This window comes from Eptatretus burgeri, chromosome 7, assembly GCF_056783735.1.
Source record: "Eptatretus burgeri isolate ZD-2024b chromosome 7, Ebu_testis_v1, whole genome shotgun sequence".
NCBI lineage: Eukaryota > Metazoa > Chordata > Myxini > Myxiniformes > Myxinidae > Eptatretus > Eptatretus burgeri.
In genome coordinates, this window is record NC_140967.1 from 9,107,141 (window position 1) to 9,128,520 (window position 21,380).

Below are 21,380 nucleotides of genomic sequence, written 5' to 3' on the forward strand. Positions count from 1 at the left end.
AAAGCTCATTAAAATGTCCTTTGCATAGTGTCGTAGTATCATCAGAAATTTTGGAGGTCACAAGAAGAAAGGTTTTAACAGTACTGATAACAAATACCTGTACAATGTACCAATTGATGACTGGTAGTGTCGGACGTACATTTCGGACTCTTCAAATACGTTCATCTTAAGTATGATCCTGAACTGGCTTTGTACTTTTGAGAAAGCATGTCGATCGTTTTATGACTAATTCGGACGGAAATAATTTGTCCGTCTTTGTCGATAACGGAGAAATGTTCGTAAAATACCACGGTGTCGGACGTGCTCAGACAAAGTGACTCTTTCTAACAGTTGGTTATGTGACACGAACAAGGCAATTAAATGTTAGTTCAGGTCCGAATCCAGATCCGTTCTGTCAGGGTGATACAAAACGTAAACGAATCAGCTTGGCAGAGGCTTGCGTTCGTCCGAGTGCCCTTCGACTTGTTTGTGTGTTCCTTCTGCGTGCTTTTGCCTTTTTCTCTCTCGCTTCAAAAGGAGCATTACGATGTATAGTTTTGTGTGCTCCTTTTGTGTCCGTCGCTCTTTGTTGGTGAATGCGATGCAGTGCCCCCTGTAGTATCGAGCAGGAATTTGTAATTTGTTCAGAGTGCCGGCTATAGCTTGCCTCTTCTCTTCGTGAATGGCACTGGGATCTGTGACGTCCCCCTCATGTTAGCAGACGAGAGGCCCAGTAAATAACGTCCATCCGAGGGACGACACACACGTTGCTGCCTCGCCCTGCGTTGGAAACACCAGGATGATAGTTTATAGCTGTGTTGGAATTCAAACTCGGACAAGATAGCTCAGTGGCGAGTGTACATACCTCTGAACTATTCTGCCAACATTTTGAAAAACTACAGAAATTTACCTTTAAAAGCAATCCTTGCATGTAAAGTTTGTCAAACTAGTTTATAGAATGGCCAAAGTTGTACACTGATGTGATAGAAAATGTTGCGTTACGTCCTTTTACGTAATATAACCTTGCAAACTCCTCTGTTTCTCCTTTAATCCATTAGAGCACATTTGCGGCAAATCAAAAGGCAGTGTCACTCTCCAGCTGAGCAAGTTCCAGCCAGTTCACCAATGGAAGGAAAAGTACGGCGTGGCCGGCCTCCCAGCTCTGGCGAGAAAGCTTTGCGGTCAAAAGCGATCGAGGAGGCAAAGGAGAGGTCTAAAGAGTCCAACTCCATATTAAGTGATGATTCTCCGGAAAAACGGCCTCGAAAAAAAGGTGTGATGATGTGACTATTTCTTTGTGATCTCTCCATGTTTTTTTTTTTCCACTTCTTGCTGAACAAAGGTGTTTGAGCTAACTGTAGTTTATGAGACTTGATTTCACAATCACTCATGCATGAGGTGCAAAGATAACATCTGCTTTGCAGTGCCGTTTCACGTGGTGGGAAATGGGTCCGCTCTAACGTGACGTCGTCGCATATGATTTCTTCAGCCACTGTGCATTCTCTTCTGTTGAACATGTTCTTTCACCTTTTAACAGCATTCCAATTCGCTGTCCCGTCCATGTTGTATCGAGGATGTTGTATCCAATTTTGTGTGAAAGATGTGATTGGGCTTTCAGTATTTATATGTTCACCGCTATCGGAATTGCACGGGGTTCATGTTTGGCAGCCTCAGTGGTACGCGGTTCTTTCTACACCGTCTCTGAGGATCCGCCAATAAACAATGAAACCAGTACGACGGCTAATTGGGGGGGGGGCAGGGGGTGTCCAGTATTAGGGTTCTCATGCATGTGCTGTGTGTAAATGCTTGCATCTGTGGAGGAATTCAGCATTTGAAACGGTGAAAGGCTTCCCATGTCACCTTTTTTGGTTGCTTCATGCAGCCTTCTCTACCTGGAAGGGCCAGGTGTTGATTTCATTATATTGTTGCAGATTCGGGGTCAGTTGGGATCACAAGGGTTTGTTTTTTTTTCTAACTGGATGACTAACTGCAGATAACTCTGTGGCAAGGCGGGTTGCTAAGCAACCACAGATGCCGTCTGGCAGGGTCCAGCATCTACTCTGCTTTACCTTCCCGGCGAATTAACCCCCCAACCCCCCCAGATGGAGTGCCGTGCTCTCAACACTCCACTGCTATCAATCGGACGGCCGACCGACGCCGCAAATGGAACGTTGACTAATAGCTGACCATAACGAAACAGGGCTGAACTCCCTGTCACTATTCACACACAATGTCAAATCAATATAATATGACAATCGGGCAGTTTGGGAAACGCTTTATAAGAGTTCAACAAGGAGCACGTTTTTACAAGCAGTGTCACAGAAGAAAAACTCTTACGCCCAACACGGAAGTCCAGTCTGAGTCACTTCGTCACAATTCTACAACACAGACACCTCAGTCATTCTGTGTCAACGAGGTATGGAAGAGATACAGAGAGAATAGAATGAAGTTTGAGGCATGTTTGCTGCTTCTCACGCACCGGATGCAAGCCGGCAGGCTTACATTGGTCCCAACGAAAGAGGGGAGGGGAAAAAAACGAAGACGAGGGTACAGAGAGTAATGTGTCGGGTAGGGAGATGTGCAAATGGTGAATGTGTGTAGCTTTGAGGGAGCAGCGTGGAGTGTGTGTCAGTAAGGCAGCCCTAAAAAGGATAACGGCTTGTCGTTGACACTCCATGCGTTCAAAGGGAACAAATAGATTTTGGGTAAACAAGATGGTGTGGAGTCAGTATGTACTGTGACCTGCAAAAGTATTCAGCCCCTACCATTAATGCCACATTTAGATGAATTATTACAACGCGTGCACTGTATACAATTGCACCGAGTTTGAAATGTCCCCGGTGTCTACCACGTCTACCACATCTCCGGTGTGCCCTGCCCCCCCTCCCCACGTGCCTCATGACAGCCGTCTGGTAGATGCAGTGCGTAACCTAGATGGAAATAACGAGAATTGATGGAAATACCCGAGTATTTCAATGGAAATTTGTGAAACTAATGTGTTATATATGTGAAAAACATTTCATTTATTGCTTGACGGGAAAAAAAACCAAGAAACGCTCCCCTCTCATGTACGAACGAACGAAAGACATCATTTCCGCCCACCATCGCATTTCGCACCGATCGCCGAATGCTGAAAGCTAAGTTCTTCTTATGCTATCATTCTTTTGCGGCCTCCTGCCATGCTGTATCTAACGATTACATTCCTTCTGTTATATATATATATATATATATATATATATATATATATATATATATATATATATATATATATATATATATATATATATATATATATATATATATATATATATATATATATATATATATATATATATATATATATATATATATATATATATATATATATATATAAAGGTGCTTATCACAATAATAACAAGATTTTTGCATTGCATATATTAAGTATGCTTTTTAATTGTTTTTCAACTGAAAAAGCATAAATTGCATATTTTAACATTCGTGTACTCATTTGCCTCACCACACGCGCTGTATTGAAGGATTTCCCTTGTGTGTAAACAGTTTTTCCAAATGAACTTTTTATTCATAACTAAAGAGATCAAACTAAACACTGTTATAGTTGAAGGAGGTAACATGTCAGGAATACCTCCAAATAACATGTACAAATCAAAATTCACTGGTTGTAAAAGTATTCAGCCCCTGAGGTCAGCACTGGGTGGAAGCATCTTTTACAGCGGTGACTGCTTCGAGTATTATTGGGTCTATCTCCACCAGCTTTTTACAGTGAGATGGTGAAATATTTGTTCATTCTTCATGTGAAAATTGCTTGAGTTCTGCCAAGTCTTGGAAATCAGCAAACATTATCGCCCTACATAAAAAGGTGCAAAAACAGATCCCTGCAACAACAGACCAATCAGCCTTCTCACAATCATCAGCAAGGTTATGGAATCCATCATCACTTCAGAGATTAAATCCTTCCTCTTCTCCAATGGCTTCATTTCCAATCATCAATTTGGTTTCGGACCAGGTCACTCTACCCTGGATATGCTGCTTCTGCTCTCCCAACAATGGATGGAGATCCTCAATGCCAGACATGAAATCAGAGCCATATCCCAAGATATATTATTACGAATCTGGAACCCATCGCACACAACAGCCAGAGTCCTTATAGATCAGTTATATCGGTATGTGTTTCTAATTAGGGTCCCGTCCCTTGTTTAATGGGTAATTAAGTGTACATGCGATGCAAAGTTGTTTTATAGTCAGGTCTTTAAATCCTTCGATCCGACAAACCAACCACCCTGCTATTCCCATTCACAACTCCACTGAACTCGCGCTTTACCAGGCTCCCCTTGTTGTTCAGTTGGAGTTCTCACAGCATGTCAACACACCTGATCCCTGTCCATTCAGGAGTGAACAGCGTGTCAACACACCTGATCCCTGTCCAACCAAGCGCGCACAGAGCGGCCGACACCGAGGCTCCGCTCGGGGAGCGGATAAAAAGACTAGGCTCCCTTTGAAGGTGGGTTCGTGTTGGCGTCGGAGTCTGGTTGTGTGTCGGAGCCTGAGGAGAATCACTTGCTTCGCCTGCCTCGCCGCCTCCTCACTTGTTTTTGCCATCCGGATTGTGCTGGCGTCTGCCACTCCACTCCAGGTGCCTTCATCCTTGACGCCACGTGAAAGCTGCGGGTTTGAGTCCCGCCACTGAGCCAGATCGTCGAAGACCGCACGAGGCGGACAGGTCCAAGCACAGGCTCTGGCCTCCAGCACACCTTTCCTCAAGCTGGAAGCCTTCAATAAAGACCCGACGGGGCCCGTTTATTTTGGGTGTGTGTCTGTGTGTGGGTCCCGTCTCTGAAGTAGACTTGTTAAGTGCTTTTGGTCACTGTATATTGCCTGCCTGATATTCGGATAACTCTGCCCTTACGTGCTTCCCGCCCCGATAATTTATTGTAATGAATTTCCCTATTGTTGAATGTCCCAGCTCGTTCCCTGTCATTTCTTTCATTGGCTTAGCACGGTGTGTGTTGAGAAATAGCGAGGCAGTAAATTATTAATTTGGACCGACAGGCCTCGGTAACCTCCGCTCGGGTTACACACGGTTCAGGCACTGTAATGGCTCGTCCCGCTCGAGGTTTGTCGAGGGTGTGAATTCCCCAGTAGCTTTGCCGCGTGGGTAATTAGGTATATTGAAGTTTGGTAATTAACTCTACCCCATGCGGTCGAATTATTGGCGATTCATGGTCCTGTAAGGGACCCGTGCCTTTCGGACTTATCCGAGGGTCACGACCTAAATTCCGGTGTTCGGTGGAGCCGACTCCACTGCTCCCTCTAGTGGTCGTGCTCTCCACCGATACCCGGCCCCACAACAATATTGCGTGCTTTTGACATGGTCTGACACCCTACCCTGCTCACCAAACTCTCTTCCTATGGTATCCAAGGCCATTTCCACTCATGGCTCGCAGACTTCCTCTCCTGTTGCAGCCAACACGTGGCCCTAAATGGAGTTCTTTCATCCCCTCTTCCTGTCCAGGCTGGAGTTCCTCAAGGTAGCGTTCTGGGCCCTGTTCTTTTTCTGGTTTTCATCAATGATCTATCCGACTCTCATGAAAATCCTCTTTATATCCCTACATATGGCTCCACCATCTGTCATCCCTCAGACCGGCAAGCAACAGCTTCTTCACTCTGCAGATCTGGGTAAAACAAACTGGTCCAACACGTGGAACATGTCTTTCAATCCTGACAAATCTCACACTCCCACTATGTCTCTCTGAAAGGACCATTTGGACCCCCCCCCCCATGTACTTTCTCAATAATCCTCTGGAAGAAGTCCTTTCATTCAAGCTTCTGGGTCTCACTATCTGCCATGATCTTTCCTGGGAAAGCCACCTTTTAGACCGTCGCCTGAAATCAGTATCGTGCATTCTCGTGACAACATTCTCGGGGCAACCTGATTTTTACAAGGTTATACGTTTTCAATGCGCTGAATAATATTCCACTTGTCCCCAGGCTCGAAAGTTGCACGTTCGCCCACAATCAGGGTTTAAATTTGCCGCTTTGGGCCTTAGTTCAGCTATCTGACGCCAGGCAGCCATTTCGGTACAACCTCGGCATCAGGTACATTTGGTGTGCAGCTAGCTATACGTGTGCTCCACTAAGAGCCATGTCCAAGATGGCTGCGCCCATAGAGAGGCGCTGCGTGTGTCACGTTTTGACGACAAAAAAAGGGCAAAATAACTCCATTTTCGGCTGTTTCTTGGGCGAAATTCAGTGAGTGCACCAAACGATGGAGTGTTCTCACCAGTCGGGAGCACGATATTGCAGATGAAAACGCTGCAGTCATTTTGAATGACCCCTCTGACGAGTTTGGCTATCATCGGAACTGCTACAAACGGTAGGTAAACATTAACATCAGGGAGCACAGCAGCATTGACTATGATTGTCGAGTGAATAAAGGTTCAAACCTTTCTTGCTGATGATAGCTGTGATCAATTTGCTTCATTAAAATCAGTATAAACTGCTCATATACCTGAATTTATAGTGATTGCTGAACAGGTCATGTATACTATTTATCCTTCCGTCCTTGTCATCAAATATTCTAGCGAGTGGAACAGTGCTCATTGAGGGGATATCACATCATACCACAGTTATGAGTCGTATTAAAATAGGCCATTTCATTGTTATAATAAAATTTCACCCATCGTAAAAATTTTGGCTGAATGCAGGAACACGGGCTGAGCACAGTTTCATCAACTCTTGTATCTCCTATGAGACTGGTAATAAAAGAATGTCATCATTTACAGCTACTGTGATGTGACCAAAGTCCAACGCTGTGAGAAAAGGTTGCTGCAATCTGAAGATGATCCTGTTGATATACCAGTTCGAAAAAAAAAAAGGGGGTGCACTGCAGAACACCCACCCTCAAGGAATCCTCATGTTCTACCATACGAATGCCTCATTTGTAAGACTGATAATTTGGGTCAGAATTCAGCGGTCTGCTTACGACTTATAACGACTTCATTTCGACAATGAGACGCACGCATCCAACCTTTGACCTGTGGTCAACATGCATCGATATGGTACAGACACTTCTTTTGTTCCTTCGAGCGACCCGGGAATCGAACTGGGAGTTACACTTTGCGGCGTTACGCGAAATGCTACCTTGGTACTTCGCGTATGACCGCCTGAATTACGCGAGATATGGAACAGCATACTACGTTGAGATGTGTGCTCTGCCGTACACGCATCCTACTGTCAGTACGGCCATCTCGATTCCGGGCCAATGGACCGTGCAACGCACGGGCGGTGAGTTCACATCGATAGCCTGCGACCAGGCCATTGAGCAAACCATAAATAGGGACGCAAAGATGCCCGGCGGACTGAGCGGATTGACTCAGAATAGTGGCGCAACTCAGAGATGGATCCTTAGTCAACATGAGAGGGCTGCCATAGTTCACAAGTGTGAACGTATGACAGCGGCAACAAGAACCGACGGTAATTCTTCAGGGAAACTCCGCAAGGCGCAAGTTCAAGCAGATGGAAATGCAGTCCAGGATGTCATTTCACTGCTTCGCTCAATGCATAATCCTTTTGACAGTTCCCATTCCGAACTTTTTAACATCAGTTCTGGCGTAGTAGCCACTCCAGAAGCCAGCTCTGACATGAAAGGTACGAAAGAAGTTGGCGGAAAAGGTCTGCAAGACTTTATCGCCCAACGATTGATGAAACGGTCTGATTGGTTTTTCGCGCCGCTGAAGGCGAATAAACTCAGAACGTTTTCAACGCCTCTGAAGACCAAGTCTAAATCGGGATCTGAAATTTAATTGAGAAATGATCGGAAGTTCATGGCTCGAATGTTGATTATAGCCCAGAACAAAAGTCTCGATATGCGTACGGTACTGAGTCATTCATTATCTCCTGTTTCTATGCCTCTGTCCTCAGATGACGCGTCCTTATCGAAACCGAACAAGGCAGATTTGCTCCACGCTTTAGAGTCCACTGTACCCAATTGTTTGGTAGAGAAGCTCCCTGAAGGTGCACTTATCATTGATTTCATGGGACTTATCCATTCCATGAAGAATGTCTATGATACGTTTGGTTCCTTAGCCAACGGTGTCCTCAATAGAGTGTTCGAACTTGCCCATCATTTCAAAAGTTCTCGTGTTGATCTTGTGGCGGACACGTACCCAACAATCAGCATCAAGAATTACGAGAGGCAACGTCGTGGATCTGGTGGTGGACAGATCATGAAGATATTTGATAAGAATCAACGACTGCCTGTTCAGTGGCCCAAATATCTGAGCATTTCTGAAAACAAGGTTAGCCTTGTCGAATTCCTGTTCACCCACTGGTCAGACTTGACGAACACCAAACCTGCAAACATTTGCGTGTACCTCGCTCATGGAAATTCGTGCCACCTTTTGCAGTTCAAGGAATCGTTAGAGGTCCATGTGGTTGACGAACTAGAGTGCGACCAAGATGAGGCTGATACGAGGCTCTTGCGACACGCTCTACACGCATCACGAGGCAACCACAATGTGATCGTCCAAAGCCCAGATACTGACGTAGCGATGATTGCTCTATCCCTGAAAGAGAGCATACTTTGCAATTTGTACTTTAATACAGGCGTCAGGAACAAAAACCGCATTATAGACCTACAACAAAAATTCAGTCATCTCTGGGGGACTCCGTGAAGGCGTTAATCGGTCTCCACATATATACTGGTTGTGATAGCATCAGCACATTTCATGGTCGTAGCAAGAAAAGAGCGCTGGATTTGATGAAAAACTCTGCAACATTCATCCGAACATTTACTGAACTCGGTAAGGACTTTACCCCGTCCAGTAGTCTCGTGCAGGGCCTGGAAACCTTTGCATGTGCTTTGTACGGTCGTGTAACACTGCGTGATCTGAATGAAGCGCGGTATACCTCATTCTGCATCAGTTGCTCTTTGGAAAGACGGCTTCCTCCAATGAAAGATGCTCATTATCAGCACGTACTGCAGTGTGCGTATCAGGCTAGCATCCACAGATCACTGGAGAGACGCGTTACAGCTCCTTCGCCTGAAGGTCATGGATGGGTTGTCAAGGACGATGACTTGCACGTAAAGTGGATGGACTGGAGCCCTGCCCCCGATGCCATATTGGAAGTTGTCCACTGCAAATGTGCTAAGTCTAAATGCGACAACGCCCGCTGCTCCTGCAATAAGGCAGGACTGTCATGCACAGACTTATGCGGCTGCAAAAACTGCATTAACCGTTATGAAACTCCTCGTGAAGCACAAATCGAAGCGGATGAACCCGAAGAGGATAACTGGACAGCAGTGTGATGCCCTATGCTGTCTGTCTAATTTTCCTGGCCCCGACTAAGTTACGTTTCATATACGTAATCATACTACTGCGTAGTCCCTCTGGATCCGACCCAGCAATTCAACCTTAATTATATAATATATACTGTAAAGAAGACTTTGGAAAGCCGTTTTCGGTGTGAATGCGGCTGATCTGGTAATCAGTTGCTGTCGAGCAAGGTCATTTGGCTCTACGATTCTAGGGTTGGTACGGTGCCTCTTCAAGTACTACATTGGCTAAGTAAACATTTGAACATTTGTTTCACACATGTATTTGCAGTTGACATCTCTATTATTAGGCACTAACGTCATTTATACTTTCGGACGATAAAAACCCTATATAATATTTTCCTCCATATCACTCTGTTGCGTTTGTAAGGTCATGGTCCACAAGGGCCGTTTCACCTCTAAGAGCTCGTACACCTTTAACGTGCAACTTGTGCACCTGGGGACAAGCAGATTCGGATTCAGCGCCCCCGAATCCTTCGGAAATTGACGAAATAAAGTTGCCCCCAGAATGTTGTCACAAAAATCACTTTCTAGGCCCCGTACGGATTTCAGGCGACGGTCTATTTCCAACCTGGCCTCCAAAACCAGTCGCCGACTGGGAATCCTCCATCGTGCAAAGTCCTTCCTCGGCCCACCTGAGCTCCTGACCACATACAAAGCTTTCGTGGAGTACTGCTCTTCCCTCTGGGCTGATTCTCCTGCCTCCCACCTTTCCTGGCTTCACGCTGTGGAAACCAAGGCATTTCGGATCATTGGCATCTCCCGTGATGAGGCTGAATCTTTGGGCCTCTAACTCTCTCACCGCAGGCAGGTCGCTGGTCTTTCTGTATTCGACCGTCTCCTCTCCGGTCTCGCCCCCCCCCCCCCGCTCCGTCTGCGATAAGTCCCCACCATATTTCCGCAGGGCGATCAAGGTCCGCCAGCAACCTCCTTCTGGTAAAACTATCAAAATCACAAATCGCTGCTCAGCTTCACTCTTTCATTCCTCTTTTTCCCCGCCTTAGGAATAAACTCCCCCACTCTGTTCAATCTCATTCTTCCTCCAGGCCTTCAAAACAGCTGTTCACCACCACCTCTTGTCATCCCCCATCCAAATCCTCGATCTTTTATACCCCCTGTTAATCCACCCCAAACCCACCTCCTTCAAATTCTCTGCTTTCCTTCCTGAAAGTCTCTGTAATGTCCATCTTGTATACCCTGTGTTTCCTGCCCATCCCTCTCCCTTCCACAGATCTCCTAATGTCTCTGTTCCCCACTGTTTTGTCCTTCCCTCTCCTGCCCCTCTTGTCTCATGCCCCCCCCCCTTGCTGTGCGTTGTGTGTTAGCTCTCATACGAGCCTCGAAAAGGTATACAAAAAAATTAAGTTTGATGTGGATAATTATCTATGGATGACGATCTTCAAGTCTCGCCAGAAATGTTAAATTGGGTTCAAGTCGTGCCTTTGACTTGGGTCACTCAAGAATATTTATTTCTTCTTATTGAGCCACTCCAGTGTGGCTTAAGCTTTGTATTTCAGATCATTGTCCTGCGGAAATGTGAATTGCCCATGCCCAGTTTCAGATTCATGGCTGACTAAAGCAGGTTTTCATCAAGGATTCTCCTGTACTTTACACCTTCCATTGTTCCTTCTATCCTGACAAGCTTGCCAGTCCCTGCTGATAAAAAGCAGCCCCATAACATGATCCTGCCACTACCATGCTTTACAGTCGGGATGGTGTTGACTGGGGGATGTGCAGTGTTTGGCTTGTGCCAGATGGAACGCTTTGAATCGAGACCAAGATGTTGAAATTTTTGTCTCGTCTGACCACAAGACGTTTCTCCGCATGCCGACATTATCATTAAGATCCTTTTTTGCAAACTCCATACGAGCTTTAAGATGAGTCTTTTTCAGTAATGGCTTCTTCTTTGCCACCTGTTCAGCTGTGTGAAGGGAATGGGATATTGGTGATTGATGAACACTGACCCCCATGTTGGACATATAGCCTTGCAGTTTTTATCCCCCGCCACGTGGCGGAAGGGGGATATTGTTGTTTTTTAAGTCATTGTTGGATTTACAGTGACATGCCGAACCAGTTTCCTGCTTGCCTGGCTGCTTAGTTGAGATGGCCGACCAGATCTGGGTGAATGCCTGATCACGCAATGCCTGGTCCACAAGAACATATCGGGCCCAATACATTTTTGACATGTCATCTATCGTTTTTGGCCCTATCTCTCAATAGTGAAGCATCACTGAAAAAATTCTTGCAGTCGGATCCGGATTCGGATCTTCACCAAAATCTAATCATTTCGTCCTTGTCACACACCCAACCTGTCCAAGTTTCATCCGGATCCGTCCACAACTTTTTGAGATATCTTGTGCACAAACAAACAGACAAAGGGGTGAAAACATAACCTCCTTCACCTTCGGTGGCGGAGGTAATAATTCATCTAAATGTGGCATAATTGGTAGGGGGTGAATACTTTTGCAGGCCACTGTCCATGTAACGTTCAATAAGGTTGGTACGACGACGTCATTAATTTTTTTTTTTAATTGAGCGTAATGTTATAATTGCTTTCTAAACAATCCGAGATAGTCACCTGCTGTTGTGCTTGTGCATTTGATTTTCATCATCAGTCATTGCTGCATTTGTCATCCTATTTCACTTTCCTCAAAGCTCCCATGGTGTCCTTAGCCAAATGTATGCTGTTGGGCAAGTGGTCTTGCTGCACGCTTTGTATTGTTTGAATTGAGTTGACAATTCGTCAAGACAATTCCGGCCTTTCTCATCGTTCTTTGTGGATTTGTGCACCATTGTTTCCATGATGACCCGGTTCAATAACCTTGTGCTTTTGTGCTTCAATGTCTAAAATTGATGATTTTAACAGATAATTTTTGCTTTAAGTTAAACACTAGCTCTGATCGAGTCAGATTAACGAACGAATAAGAAAACAGGACTGCAGCACTCATGAACCGCACGTACATGTTCCTTCACTTGGTCGTTTGTCCACGTACCCACACGACCATAGGTGACAAAGAGGAAACTTGGCGGCGCAGCTCTGGCAGACATTATGGTGTGCACGAACTGAGCGCGTGCGAAAAGCTTGCGGTCGAGCTGGTACGGCATGACGACAGCTGGCCCTTCCTTCGCCCTGTGCTGAGGAGCCATGTACGCTAAGTTGATGATTCACCTGTAATTGTGAATTTTTAGTTGATTGCTTAAGTGAAGTCCATCCATCCTGTCTTGATTGGTTCTCATCTTCAGGTGCCAGACTACTACGACATCATTAAACAGCCCATCGCACTCAACATGATTCGTGAGAAGCTCAACAGTTGCCATTATCAGTCTGCATGTAAGTTTACTGCCTATGAGGATATACGAGTGCTTTGTTTTGAATGCGAGGTGCTTACTACTCCAACTCTGAATCGAGCCGTTTTTACCCATCTGTCCTTCTAGCTGAGTTTGTGCGGGATATGGAGCTCATGTTCTCAAACTGCTTTGCATACAATGCACTGCAAATGGCAGAAGCACAGGCTGGCATACGCCTTCAGACCTTCTTCCATGAGCGTGCGAGCACTCTGGGTCTGCTCTGCCGGCCTCCCGTATCGTCGCCCGCGATGCCAGATTTCTCGGAGGATGACCATCCCTCTTCCCAGTCGAAGCGGTCCCGACAATGAGCTCGTGACCAAGACGCCCGGCACCGTTCGCCGAGCTTTGCGTCACAGATGCATAAGCCGTGCTCCCACCAGCGGAGCACGACCTCCCTGTGCTGCACACTGCGGTTTTTACTGTGTACAATAATCTGTTGCAAGCGATGTGCATTTCAAGTGTGAGAATGAAACCACTCTCCCGACAATTCTTGATGTTTGGGGGAAATTTTTTCCTCCCAATCGACGAAATGTGTGATTTTGTGCGATTGCTGATTGGGGGAGGGTTGGTGGTGAGGGAGTGGACAATGCTTACCTCTTTTTCTTAAATATATGGAAACAAAGAAGCCATACACATTTTCTCACAATGGCGCTTTTTACCAAACAAAAGGTTCTTTTTTTTTCTTTTTTCTGGTTTTTTTTTTTTTTTGATGGTGTTATTTATTATTTTTCTGTGAAATTTTTCTTCCGAGGAAAGACTTTATTTTGTACTCCTTATTTACGGGACACTCGTGCAGACGGGTCAGAAATAGGAATGCGATTGTAGATTCTGGGCTGGGGAGGAGGGGGAGAGTCGTCGGTGTACAGGAGGGTAAACGATTTCCACATCAAATGAATTGAAAACTTGTTTTCGAATGCAAACTTTTCATCACTTTGGGACAGCGTTTAGGACAGCAAAGTCTTTCCGTGTTTAATGTCATCATCAAAGGCCACCATTTTCTGCTTGTGGATGTTTGCTCAGAGCTAATTGTGAAAGGTTTCGTTTTCCTTTTCTCTTACTTCTTATCTGAAAAGCTCACTCTCAGCTCACCACGGAACTCTCCAGCAAACAAAAAAAAAACTTTTATCAAGATATTTAATACGTTACTTGATTGTTCTTTTTTTTTTCATTTTGGAAAGTGTTTGCTTAAAAATGTGTGCTTTCATTATTTTTCCTTCGTACGTTGATGGTCCTTTGGAAACTGTAATTAAAGATGGAGGTAACCTTGAGTGTACAAAGTGCCTGTGAAATTTAATTGCAGGTCTTCCTTTGGTGCAAAAAGTGGATGTGGTGGAACTTGATGAGACGCGGTATGATCGGTGATCAGATTGTCCGTGACGCGTACCTGGTGTTGGCTCCACCGTCCCGCACCCCACCTTCCCCCTTCCTTTTTTTTTTGTTTTTTTCTTCCAAGAAAGGTCATCTCGGGTCGATTGTGCTCTGTGTATGTCCGCTTCCATGGGCTTTATCATTGTCTGCAAACTGTCTTTCCTCTTCCCATCGATGGTTTGCTGCACGCAAAGCGCTCAGGAAATGTTTTCTTTAGCTCTCCATTACTTACATGGTTTTTGTCCAAGTTGGACTTGTGTTCATTATCATCATAAAGCGGTATGTTTTTTTTTCAATGAAATGAGACTGCCTCACTGCGTTGTGACATTATTTATTGACAAGTGTGCAGGATGGCGTGCTTCGTCTTTGCGGTGTCGGTTCTTTCGAAGCGATCTTCTCGAACAGTTTCGTGCCACATCCAATTTGTCGCCATTCTACTTCATAATTTTTTTTTTTTTTACTATCATATTTGGGGGGGAGGTATATATAATATCATATTTTAATATCACTTGTTTATAAATCGAATGTGTAATTTTTGTAACCAGATATTTTTTCAGAGGTTGGAGGGGAGGGCTATTTCCACTGGTATAGTCATCCTTCCATCACGCCGGCCATGAGTTTGTGGACTCAAACGCACCTGTTGTAAAAATGCTCCTTTGCAGTGCAATCCAAACCTTGTAACTACTGAATGCCTTTTTGTGACGTTAACTCCGATTCGGTGCACTTTTCTGTCTCAAATGTAGTTTGACATGCTGCTGTTGTCAGGTTGGCGCAGTCGACCATTGAATATCCTTTTGATCTGGAATAACCGGACCTGGAACATTCGAAGCCAATTGCAGTCGAACGCAGGTCTCACTGTGGTCCGATCTGAGATGGCGATTATAAATGGTATTGGAGGCTGACTTTTGAGGATTGTCTACGGTCTTTCTGCCTGATGATTGATTGAGTGAACTTGCGTGAAGATCTTCTCGAAGCACATTTAGTCAGGGAGCTAGCCAGCCATTTATACAGTGCATGCATCCCTTGGCCCACTCACAAATGCTGCTGCCCTTCTATTACTCAAGTCGGTGAAACCAGTCGGATTGTGCAACAAGTCATGGTCCTCAAACTTGAGGGAATGCGGGTTTCATGATTAGTTTCTTTCTTTCTTGAGCGTTTTCGACCTCACAACCTCCACATGGTGTTTTTTACGCAAAAGTTTGATTGTGTACAATTATTGTACATCAATCTGTGATAATTATTTGCCAAAAAATAGTCAAATAAAATGAAGTTGTGAAATTACAACTCATTGTCGATATTATTGCATGTAGTATGTAATGGATACTGATAATTAATGAATGATTCACAAAGAAGATGCCAAGAAAGGTGACTTCTGGTTCAGGGCTTTTTCCACGTGTTGGTCAAATCTGCAGCTCCTGCTTTCACCTCATCAAAGTATCATGTGAACCTGTACTCACCTGATCCATGGTCGGGTTGTCGGCGACTAAACCGTCTCCCCCACCGGGTTTTTTTTTGGTGAGGAGGGTTAGGGTTAGCTCTCTCTGAGGTTAGGAGACCGGATTGCGGCGAGATCATGGTGGGTGGTTACACCTACTATTGGTCTGATCGCTCTGAGGGTTACCATGCCCAAGGAGTTGCTGCAGCTGTGTCCAATAAGCTGACTCCAATGATAATTGAGGTAACACCGGTCAACAAGCATATTATGAGACAAAGGATTCGTCACTCCTTGGGTGTCATTCCCCTGGTCTCTGTCTATGCTCCGACTGAGGCGAGTGATCTCACCGTGAAGGATGCATTCTACGCCACGCTCGAGTCTGTGGTTGATCAGTGGCCCAGACGAGATACACTTCTCGTCTTGGGGGGATTTCAATGCATCGACTGGAACTGATAGGGATGGTTACAAGACGTGTGTTGGTCCCCATGGGTCAGGAACTGTGAACCTGAATAGCACTAAGTTCCTTGACTTTGCAAGAAGTCATGGACTTAGGGTGGCCGGTTCATGGTTTCAGCGCCCACAAGCTCATCGCTGGACTTGTTAGTCCAACGCTGGCAGTGTGGCAAAGGAGATTGACCATGTCCTCATTGATGGTTGCTGGAGGATGATCCAGAACTGCAGGGTCTACCGGAGTGCTCAGTTCCTCAATACTGAGCACCGGCTTGTAGCAACTCTTAAGTTGCACCTTAAATCCAGGAGAATGGTACCATCCCAGCCGAGGCTGGATGTTGGCAAGCTCAAGGATGACAGTGTAGCTGAGGAGTTTGCGAACAAGCTGAGTGGAGATTTGGGGGGTCTGGGTGCTTTGGGAGGTCCTGAAGAGTTGTGGAGTGCCTTCAAGACCACCGTCCTTGATGTTGCCGGTGGATCTCTTGGAACTCACCATAGGGCAAAGAAGAATTTTGTCTCAAGGGACACTGGCCAACATTGACCAGAGTCGCAGGGCCAGGCTGAATGGCAGAGCTGAGCTGTTCAGGGAGCTGAGGCATAAAACTGTACGTGCGCTAAGGGTGGACAAGGAGGCCTATGTGCGAGGAATCTGTGAGGGGGTAGAGCATCACCTGTGGTCAAGTGATTCTCGTCCTGCTTACAGGGGAATTCGTGCATTGCGTTCATCCAAGCCCATCCCTCGGTGAACTGCAGTTGGAGCAGAGAGTGGTAGGATCTTGACAGAGGAGTCCGAAGTGAAGACCCGCTGGGCCGGTTACTTTGAGCGGTTGTACCAGACTGATCCACCAGCTGTCAAGTTGGACGTCAGGGGTGTTACAATCCCTGTTGCTGACCCTCAAATCAACTGTGGTCCACCTTCACTTGTGGAAACACGGGCTGCGGTGAACTGGTTGAAATGGGGTAAAGCTCCAGGGATCTGTGGCATCCATGCTGAACTTCTCAAGGCTGGTGGAAATGCTGCACTCGTGTCGTTGCATGCAGTTCTGTGCTCCGCCTGGAACACAGCCATCATCCAAACTGACTGGAAGAGGGGCATTGTTGTCCCTCTCTGGAAAGGGAAGGGTGATCGCCAAGACTGCAACAACTACCGAGGGGTGACGCAGCTCTCGATGCTGGGCAACGTCTTTGCTCGGATAATTCTAAATAGGGTCCGCCACCATCTGCTTGGGCACGAGCGTCCAGAGCAGTCAGGCTTTACACCAGAGGTCAACGATTGACCGTATCCTTGCTCTTCGGGTCCTCACTGAATGCAGGCGAGAGTTTCGGCAGGGGCTGCTTGCAGCTTATGTTCATCTCTGCAAAGCGTTTGATTCAGTGAATCAGGATGCCCTCTGGAGGATTCATAGTCTTTGTGGAGTGCAACCAAAACTGATCAATCTGATGTCTGAACTATACTCTGGTACTGAGAGTGCTGTGAGATGTGGTGGTACCATCTCTGATACTTCCAGTTGTTATTGGAGTTCGTTTGAGGTGTGTACTGGATCCCACACTTTTCAGCACTTGTATGGACTGGATTCTGGGGAGGATGTCAGAGAGATCAAGCTGCGGTGCATCGTTTGGGAATGTCAAGATCTCTGACCTTGATTTCGCAGATGATGCAGTCATCTTTAAGACTTGATATCTTTGTGGGGGCTATCGAGGTGCTTCATGAGGAGTCAGAGCCGCTGGGATTATGGGTCAAAACTAAGATCCAGGCTTTCAATGACATCATGGAAGCTGCTATCCTGTCTGTACCTGTTTGTGGTGAGGATGTTGAGGTCGTGGAGAGATTCACTTACCTTGGCAGTGATATTCATGTCTGCTGGCTGTGAGCCAGAACTCAACAGACATCTGGGGAGTCATGGATTCACTGGATCATGGGTGTGGCGCTGCCGGTACCTGTGCAGGAGGACGAAAGTCCATGTCTTCAGGTCCTTGGTGCTTCCAGTCTTGCTCTGTGGATGTGAGACTTTAACTCTGACCAGGGACCTGAGATGGAGACTTAATTTCTTTGGTACCAGATCTCTTCAGAGAATCCTTGGCTGTCGCTGGTCGGACTTTGTGTCCAACGAGCGGTTGCTGAGAGTGACTCAAATGAGATTTGTTACCTGCATTGTCGGTGAACGTCAGCTGTGGCTGCAGGTAGCGACGGTGAAGATCCGGATCTCGGTACTCGAACTTTTCAAGTGATTCTTCACTCTTCAGCATTGAGAGATATAGGGGTCAAAACCGAATTCCAAAAGTTGTGAATGGATGATGATGATGATGATAAAACGTGTCTTTCTGGACATGTGGCTCGTTTTCCTGATGCTGATCCTGCTCACCAGATTCTCTCAACGAGGGAGCCTTGTGAGTGGAGGAGGCCAATGGGCCGACCACGTGCCTCGTGGTTGCAGCAGGTTGATCAGCATCTCAAGGATATGGAGATGGGCCAGGCATCTGCCTGGGGGATGGCCAGATGGAGGCCCTTGGAGTACCAGCGGATAGTGGATGCAGCGACGCGCTGCTGCGGCGCATGCTCCCAAACCTGATCTGATCTGATCTTTTGTAGGGGTTGCAGGAATCCTTCAAGATATCGGCCAAGGCATCGATGTGCTTATTGTCCTTGATGCGCCATGAGCGAAGCAATGTTGCAGGCTGTTCTCCTACCTCTATCCCAAAGAGATTCTATGATTCTTAGACAGCCATCCCTCTTTGGGTGGTGCTTTCGACCAGTGTCGGGATGCACTTTCCTTTTTGCCAAAATAAATTATTCCTTTCAATGGAGAGGCTGCATCCTTGTTAACCTTCTGCTCCAATGGTCAAGTCGATGGGGTTTTGCACAAAGTTTCTGCTGATGTGGCAAATGGAGTAAATTCCGAGGTCCAGAATCTCCCGGCATTTTGGATTGATATTATGCAGTTTGTGGAGAAAGAGTCTCTCATCGTTTGGGTGGTTAAGGCTGAACGAAATGTTTTAACTTTTGGCAGAACTGAGATGTATAGGTCAACATCATCCATGCGCACTGTTCGTTTCAGATCTCTGAATATCCTGCTGACGATATATATGTTTGTGGTCCAGAAGAATGGCGGTTCCAGTCGCCCTTCCGTCACCTCACTGAAAAAGCGTTCAGATGATGTCAGATAATTTTAGAAAGACTCAATGGTTTTCAATCTCTGGTTGGAGGGAGCATTCTCTACAATCGTCATCAGCGCCAATGCATCCTCCTCACTCACACTGGTATAGCAAAGTTCTAATTCTAGAAATTGCTGATATAGATGATCTTTACATCGCACCAACCAAGAGTTGGTGGACTCGAATGCACCTGTTGTAAAACGTTCCCCGAATGAATCATGCAAGGTGTAAGCGACCCTTCAGCCAGTACATCAGATATTCTTAGCAGGAACTCAGTCGCTGACTCAAAATTCCGAAGAAGCATGGGAAGGTGGTTGAAAGTAGGCATTTCAAGGGCTTGGATCGAATCGGCTTTGATGGCCACTTCAGTCATCAATCAAGATGGTGCAGTACTGCTTTGTCACAATGGTGTAAGTGAGACCGAGTGGAAACGTCAAGGAAATCAAATGAGCAAACGTGTCACTTACACCACCACCTCCAAATTATTTGTTCACTTCCAGGGTGATTCTGATTTTTGGTTTTTAATTAATTTTCTGGAATTTGTAGAATTTGTTTTTCACTTGGAAGTTGTGGGTTACGATGTGTAAAGAAAGGTGGGGGAAAAAAAAATCTGATTTAATTTCAGGCAATAAGGTAACAAAAGGTGAAACTTTTGAAAAGGGGGTGTACACTTTTTATAGGCACTGTTTGTGTGTGCTTGAATATAACTGTCATGATTCAAAAAGGCTTCGGCACTATTGAGCGATTTAAAAAAAATTTTAAAATTAAAAAACTTTTTTTTTTTTAAACTTTTTTTTTTTAAAACCTAAAACACTCCCTGGCACGCACTGATAAACCTCCTGCAATCAAAATGAAGACCAAGTACTGCACCTTATTCCCAAGAAGGGATCATACAAAGTTTGACGAAGATCCGTTCAGCCATCTCGAAGGAAAATGGTCTCGCACACACCACACACACATACACACCTCTTATAGAGTTATAGTATAGATTACCTGCTATGTATTCACCTCTGTCTATCTGTCTGAACAGGATATCTGAAGAAAAAAAAAAAATGGACGGATTCGGAAGAAACTTGGAGGACAGCTTGGTTGTATGGCAAGGAAGAATTAGTTCAATTTTGGTGAAGATTCGGATCTGGGTACTAGAACTTTTCAAGTGATTCTTCACTCTTCCCCATTGGGAGATATAGGGGTCAAAACCGAATTCCAAAAGTTGTGGATGGATGATGATGATGATGATGATGATGATAAAACGTGATTTTCATGTTCCCATCACTTTACATCATGAAGTTCCAAAATAATTTAAACTCCAGGATCATTGATGTTCCCTCCATCACTTATACCTTCCACAAACTCACATTGTCTTGATTGTTAATGTTGACGTGATAGGTCAAACGCGTGCCCAACAACAGCAAGTGTTCTCGAAGCTTCTTGGAAATCCTGATTATAAAAATTACAAACACAGGTAAATAACCAACACCTGTTGATCACGATATAGGGTGTCTCGAAAGTCCTTCTGAAACTTTTTCAACTTTAATAACTTTGGATGTTCTCTCATAATGTAAATGTTTTTTTTTTGTATACCTTGTCGATGCTCGGATGAGAGCGAACACGCAACGCACATCATGGGGGACATGAGAGAAGGACAAAACAGTGGGGAACAGACATTCGGAGATCTGTGGAAGGGAGAGGGATGGGATGGGGAACATGGGGAATAGAAGATGGACATTTCAGGGACTTTCAGGAAGGAAAGCAGGGAATTTGAAGGAGGTGGGCTTGAGGTGGATTATCGGGGGTAGAAAAGATCGAGGATTTGGATGGGGGATGACAAGAGGTGGTGGTGAACAGCTGTTTAGAAAGCCTGGAGGGAAGAATGGGAATGAATAGAGTGAGGGAGTTCATTCCAAAGGCGGGAAAAAAGAGGAATGAAAGAGTGAAGGTGAGCAGTGAGTCGTGATTTTGGTAGTTTTACCAGAAAAGGGTTCCAAATGTTAAAATAAATAAAGATATTTGTTTGTTTGTTTGTAATTTTTTTTAATTTTATTATAATTGATTTTTGTTTGCTTGCTTGTTTATTTTTTTTATTTATTTTTAATTTATTTATTTATATTTATATATATATATATACTCACACCGTATGTCGAGCAAACAGCAACATTGGAAAAGGTGCAGGTGATGCAAATGTCACTCGCAAAACGGTCGTGACGTCATTTCACGCCTGAGCGACGGTCCACACGGATCAGAGACCATACCGGTGGTCTTCACATTCGCTGAGAGACCCATTCGATTTAGCACCTCCACCAAACGGGCTCGCTG

The 21,380-nt window shown here is 45.3% G+C and overlaps 2 protein-coding genes across 8 annotated transcripts in view; one reads left to right on the forward strand and one right to left on the reverse strand.

Moving 5' to 3' along the window:
• The window catches only part of BAZ1A (bromodomain adjacent to zinc finger domain 1A), a 112,174-nt gene extending 97,856 nt beyond the window's left edge, over positions 1–14,318 (forward strand). For all 6 annotated transcript variants that reach the window (XM_085887371.1, XM_085887372.1, XM_085887373.1 and 3 more), the window contains 4 exons: positions 1,038–1,252; positions 12,318–12,457; positions 12,554–12,641; positions 12,746–14,318. In XM_085887371.1, coding sequence (XP_085743497.1) covers positions 1,038–1,252; positions 12,318–12,457; positions 12,554–12,641; positions 12,746–12,966 — 664 coding nt within the window. In that variant the 3' untranslated portion in view covers positions 12,967–14,318. The remainder of the gene's footprint in view (positions 1–1,037; positions 1,253–12,317; positions 12,458–12,553; positions 12,642–12,745) is intronic.
• LOC147022635 (uncharacterized) overlaps positions 1–21,375 on the reverse strand; it is an 80,457-nt gene extending 59,082 nt beyond the window's left edge. Inside the window, exon 1 of one of the 2 annotated variants that reach the window (XR_015059827.1) lies at positions 21,197–21,321. The gene's annotated coding sequence lies outside the window, so the exon portion shown is untranslated. Of the gene's footprint in view, positions 1–21,196 lie in introns of both variants that reach the window. The other variant, XM_085887377.1, reaches the window with a different exon arrangement.
• Between the last annotated feature and the right edge of the window lie 5 nt (positions 21,376–21,380).